Here is a 6,217-nt window from a genome sequence, read left to right on the forward strand (position 1 = left end):
GAGAAAATGCATTCCACAAAGAACTGGCCTGAGGTCCTGAGAACTAGGCTGATAGACTTGGCAGGTCCCCAGGCCCGCCCACTCCGCTTCAGGAGGCGGGACTTAGCCAAGGAAGCGGGGCTGAGGGGCGGGAACGAAAGAGAGCGAGCGTCTCCAGATGCCCCACCCACTCAGGGATAGGCTGCTTCTGCGGAGGGCGGAGCTGTTGGGTGGAGCCCAAAACCTGCGCTCCGCTATAGAGCCCCGCCTATCCCACGCTCAGCTCCGCTCCGGGGGCGGGCCCTGGAGGTGTTGAGGCGGGGCCTGTCGGGGGGTGGAGCTCGAGGCCCCGGTCTCGGCCCCGCCCACCGCGCTGTGTTGGCGCTGGTTCCCGAGTGGGCACACTGGAGCTGCGCTCGCGGCGCGCCATGGCCGGGCTGTTGACGCTGCTTGGTCCGGCAGGAAGAGTGAGCACCCGGCTGCGGCCCCTGGCCCCTTGGCTCCTGGGAACCGCCACCTCCTGTGCTCCACCGCTCTGGGCCTTAGCCTTGTCCCATCCGGTTCCGGACGCCCGACTGCTGCGCACGGCCCGCGGGGACTGTCTCAGCCGCCAGGTAAGACTCCCCACAGCCACTCAGACCCTGATCCCCAAGTGGCCGGAGCGCCGTGCCAGGGCCAGCCCCAATGGACAATTTTTACATTGCACCTGCCCGAAACGGGTCACCTCCGGGGTCCCTGAGTTCTCAGATTCCTAGAATCCGAGAAAAATCTCTTTCAGTTAGCAGCCGGAGAAACTGAGGCTAGGAGTGGAATGGTGCGCTGCCCAAGGTCATGGAGTCGCCCGCCGAGCCCCAGTTTCGAAAGCCAGAACAGTGGCGTTATGGAGCCGATCGCAAGGGGCCTGAACTCTATATGAACTTCCAGTCCGGCCCCTGGACTTGTTCCTTTTGAAGTTAAGTTGAGGCCTGGGCACTGGGCCCAGGAGGCGGCATCGCCGGTGCCGCCGGTACATCTACTGCTTCCCTGTGCTCCTTGCGCCACCCTTTTATCTAGCTGGAAGAGCAGGCTCAGAGCAGGCAGTCCATCCCGTTTTGTTGTGGTTACTTGCCCTGAGTGCTCAGAGTGAAAACCAGCTTCCATTCAGACAGCAGCGTATCTCAAGTAGGTCTCGAAAAAAGCAGGAGTTCAGAAGTAGTAGATCGGAAGCATCAAGGTCTGGGGGAGTCTGGAAGACCACTGCCATGAATCGAGCAGTTCTGAGTACTGTCTGCTCCGCACAATGATGGAAGGACTTCCCTTCTCTCCTGCCTGACAGACAGGACACTGGCCTCAGCTCTGCTCCTGAGCACAAGTTAGGATACTCACAGCGTACCGTGCTTCCTGGTAATTGTTCAGGGCACCGCATAGCTTCCCTCTCCTCCAGAAAGTCTTCCCTGACTACCAGTAGTGTGCCCTCCCCCCTCAGGCTCATAGGATCCATGTCTCTGCTTGCTAAATCAATCACTTTGATCAAATGCTATCCCTTTTCCATGTCTGTAAAATGAGATGTTACTAAGTCATTTCCCAGAGGGTGAATGTGATAGGCGACAGCATGCTAGCTGGCATCTGGTACATCATGGCCAACACCACTGATTGATGTCATCCGTGTCACACCGTCCAGGGCCTCCAGAGCCCAGGAGCTGAGCTTGTACTTCAAAAAGAATACTCCTCAAGAAGCTAACGGTGGGGGAGGGGCCTGCGCTGGGACTCAGTCCAGCATTCCCACTCCACCTCCAACCTGCCTGCCTTCACTGGGAGGCCAGCTGGGGTCTCCACATGTCCTAGATAGTAAATCAAGTGTCTGAGTGACATGCCAACCTCTTGCCTACAGCAAGGACGGCACTGTGCCAGAGATGGGGAGATACGCCACACAAGGAGCCCTTTCAGAGCTCAGGGGTCAGGGTCACATAGACCAAGTGAGTGGAGGCCACTTGTGACCCTGGCGGGGCAGGAGGGGGAGGAGTTCGTTTGCAAGTGGCTTGCTGGCAGCCCTTATCTAATGAGCAGCAACCCTCCTGACTCACTCCTTGCTTGTCTTGGTGTGTCTCCTTCCTAGTTTTCGCTGTTCTCTGCTCCCTAAAGTCAGAGTCTCCTTAGAGGTCTGTCCATCTGGTTTGTTGCAATGTCCCTGCTCTGGAACACTCTGACAGGCGCAGTGCTGGGTCTGGGATTGGGCTGTGCTGCCACACACACACCCCGGGCTTTGCAGATCCTCTTCTGTTCATCGGGATATTGTGAGGATTGCACTAAACTAAGATTTTCATGGCACTCAGAACATGGCCCGGTACAGAGTCAACACATACAGTGCTTATCAAACGGATGGGAGCAAGTGTTACCACACGGCGTGATCAACTCGATCAACCTTCTTTTTCTAATATGGCTCCCTCTGGTTGTTTTGAGACAATGTCTCCTGTACTCCAGCCAGGCTGGCCTTCAACTCAATAGGCTTGAACTTCTGATCCTCCCGCCTCCACCTCCAAAGGAGCTAAGGCTTACACCGCCAAGCTGGGTTGATACTGTGCTAGGAAATGAGAGTGTTGCATGTGCTAGACGCTCTACCACTGAGATGCATCCCCGCCTGAGCACTTTGAGGTCAGTGTGTCAGGCAAGTCCAAGAGCCCTTGCAGGTGGCAAACAGCAGTACTCGTGGGGAAAGAGTATCTACCGGTGCCCCATTGCTTGCCAGCCACTCTCATGAATCCCTTTGCTTCAGCTTCTTTAAATCCCTCTAGGATTTGGAAGAAAAATGCATGGTCCTTCATGTCTTGCCAGAGTCGTCATTCCCTACAGGAGAGACTTTTCCAGATGTTCTGGTTCTAGGGGACAGGAAGAAAAGCTGCCTCGGCTTTCTTTTACTGGCCAGCCCTTACCACTCTCCCCTCCCTGAGACGAGCACTCCCCTACTAAAAAGCTCACAGGGGCTCTGGTCCTTTCTGATAAGTAATCCTCTCCTGCCCTGGGCTGCAGATGGGGTGGCCAAGCTGATAAGACAATCTGCAGACCATCCCAGTGCCCGCACCTCCATTAGGCCAGTGTCAGTCAAAAGCCCATTGACACTTGGCCCAGGCAATCTCAGTTATGGCTCAGTCTCCGTGCCCCAGAACAGCCACAGCTGTCTGCTGAGGCCCCCTTTGTCTCATACTCTCAGGTTTGGCAAAAGGCCTTCTGGCCCAGAAGGGAGAATAGAAAGGCAGCCAGACTTCCAGCTAGAAAATAAACAGTAGCTTCTACCAGGCTGGAGGAGCAAACATTAGGGCCAGACATTTGTTTGTTTTAGAGAGGGGAGTAGGCTACAGAGATGGTCCTATGATTTAGAGCACTGTCTGCTCTTATAGAGGACATGGGGTTCAATTCCCATCACCCACAGGACAGCTCACAACTGTCTGTAACTCCAGTTTCAGGGGAATCTGAGGCCTCTGGTGCATAGATATACATACATGCAGATAAACACCCATACCCATAAAATAAATAAATACTAAAATTAGAGAGGGGAGCCTTGCAAAGCCCAATGGAGATACTGTTTGATTAGGACTTGTAGGCTACAATGCAGAGAGACTCATGAAGGATTTCCATCTAACAAACATGAGGGATGGAGACATCCACACTCCCTCCCTGTAGCACATCCTGCTAGTGGGGCCAGCACAGAGGCCGGGTGAGCCAGGGCTTTCTTCTCTAAGTTTAGTGATTACCTTCTAGGCACCTCCAGAAATGATGATAAGGCCCAGTCCTCAGGCCTTTACCCAGATCTGCAAACAATCAAGGTTGGGCTCACAGGCAGAGGGACAAAGAGAAGAGTCCTCTAGCTGCCCACTGCTCCGTAACCACAGAAAACAGCATTTGTGCACTTGGGGCTGGCGAGGGACATGGGAGGGTGCTGAGCCTTATCCCACGAGTAGGAAGTGAGGACCCAGAGCTGCAGCAAGTGGCTGCCACAGCAGGTTCCCTGCAGCGGGACACAGCTGGCTCTGTAGGTGCAGTTTGGGGACTACTGCTCAAAACACAGTAGTACCATTTCCCCCTCAGTAGGGGAGTCCTGTGCCATCCCAAGGATTCTGGTATGCCCACTTCCTTGCCTTTGCAGAGTTGCTCTGCTGCAAAATCAGGGAGTAATCTGCCCAGCATTAATCAATAGCCAGAGGTGACATCGAGAGCCAAAGATGCAAAAAAGCCTTTGGTCAGAAGCATTCTCTTGCAGAGGTGTGTTTTGTGTAATCCAAGTGTGGCTGTGACCTCTGTTGTCTGTTCCAAAGTTCCCAGACTCAGAAGATGATTCAGTGCATGTTAAGATCGCCCCGTGTGAGCAGCCAGGTGGCTTGGCGGGTACACTTCCGTCTTGCCTTGCACACCTGGCAACACTGAGCCCAATTCCAGTTCCCACTGTGTGGTTTGAATGAGGATGTCCCCATAGGCTCAGACATTTGAACACTTGGTCGCAGTTGGTGGCACTGTTTGGGGAGTTGCCGACTCTCTGTGGGCGTGGCCTCTGGGTTTCTGGTCCTCCCCACGTCCAGTTTGTGCTATGCTTCCTGATACGGTCTCTCAGCTTCCTGCTCCCACTACCACACCTGCCGCTTGCTGCCACCGTGCGCACCAGGATGGATTCATCTGTCGGGAACTGTGGGCCAAAATGAACTCTTCCACAGCTTGCTTTTTGGCCACAGTGTTTTATGACAGCAGCAGAAAAACAAATATTACACAGACACAAAGGTGGGAGAAGAGAATCCACTCTACAAAGTCGTCCTTTAACTCCATGTACAGACTGTGACATGCATGCCTGTGATGCATGCCTGTGTGCCCGTGTACACACACACGCACACACAAAGATTGGCTAATTTCTTCCCCCACCCTGGTCAGTATTTTGTCCAGGACTCGGCCTGCCCTACCGTGTTTCCTGTCTCAGTGAAGGCTCATGGCTGTTGGAGCTCCATCCTGTTCAGCCCTGCTCCCTTCTCGGGATAGTGCGGACCTGGTGTTGTGCGCTCAGACCACAGACTCGGATGGTCTGAGCTGTCCCCATTAGCCACTTTTCTCATTTCTGTGACCAAATATTGTGCAACAGCAACATTAGGAAGGAAGGAAGGAAGGAAGGGCTCATCGTGGCTGGGCTTTGAGACTTTTCCATCTTGGTGAGCAGAGAGATATCAACGCTGGTGTACAGCTTACTTTCTTCATATTCAGCCCTGCCCAGGGAATGGTGCCTCCCACATTCATGGTGGGTCTTCCCTCCTTGGAAATACTCTCACAGACCTGCCCAGAGGTGTCTCCTAAAGCTATTCTAATCAAGTATCACACTTCTGACCTTGATAACAAGCCTGTGTCGCTCCTCTGGTGCTCAACGCATTTATTAGCTCCCTCGCTAGAGGTCCGAAGTCTTAAACTTGCCTCACTGGGCTAAGGTCAAGGTCACAGCTGGGGTAGTTTGTTTCCTGAGGTTCCTGGGCAGAATCCATGTCCTGCCTTTTGCTGCGGCTTCTAACAGCCTCCCGCCCAACCCCTACATATCAGTAAGCCAGCAGTACAGCATCTTCAGGGACCTGCTAACACCTCCCCTTGGATTCCAATTCGTGCCCACTCCTTTCCCATCTAAGGACCCTTATATGTTCTCACTGGGCCCACCTAGGAAAAGCCAAGTCACCATTCCCATCCCAACATCCACGGCCAGATTCCATCTGCCAGGTCCTTCTGTGCTAGGAGAGGACCTGGACATCTCCCCGGCCACTGTTCTGCTGACACAGCCTGGCTTAGTGGGAGTGGTGGTCACTGACATCTGAATAGGGGGCAGGGGTGCAGAGATCAGATAAGGATAAAGGCCTGTGGCAGCTACCAACCTAACCTCCCCTTGGTCTGTGAACAGGAGCCCAACAGGACCTCTGAGCCAGGAGGCGGTGTCACCGGCACAGAGAAAAAGCTAAGCAGAACACAGCAGCTGAAGAAGGTTTTCCAAGAGTACGGGGCCGTGGGCGTGTCAGTGCACATTGGGATCTCCCTGGTCTCCTTGGGGATATTTTACACAGTTGTTTCCAGGTACAGTTTTCACCTGTGTTCATTATTGTTTGTGGCTGGGTGTGGCGGCGCACACCTGTGAGTGCTTGGGAAGCTGAGACCAAAAGTTCCAGGGCAACCTGGGCTGCAACATGAGGCATGTCTACAAATAATGGAAGGAAGGAAGGAAGGAAGGAAGGAAGGAAGGAAGGAAGGA

At 53.9% G+C, this 6,217-nt stretch overlaps 1 protein-coding gene across 2 annotated transcripts in view; it reads left to right on the forward strand.

Moving 5' to 3' along the window:
- Positions 1 to 328: 328 nt before the first annotated feature.
- The window catches only part of Fam210b (family with sequence similarity 210 member B), a 14,732-nt gene continuing 8,843 nt past the window's right edge, over positions 329 to 6,217 (forward strand). Inside the window, exons 1-2 of one of the 2 annotated variants that reach the window (XM_021155800.1) lie at positions 329 to 593; positions 5,873 to 6,042. In XM_021155800.1, the coding sequence (XP_021011459.1) occupies positions 408 to 593; positions 5,873 to 6,042 (356 nt within the window). In that variant the 5' untranslated portion in view covers positions 329 to 407. The remainder of the gene's footprint in view (positions 594 to 5,872; positions 6,043 to 6,217) is intronic. The other variant, XM_021155801.2, reaches the window with a different exon arrangement.

Source organism: Mus caroli, chromosome 2 (genome assembly GCF_900094665.2).
Source record: "Mus caroli chromosome 2, CAROLI_EIJ_v1.1, whole genome shotgun sequence".
NCBI lineage: Eukaryota > Metazoa > Chordata > Mammalia > Rodentia > Muridae > Mus > Mus caroli.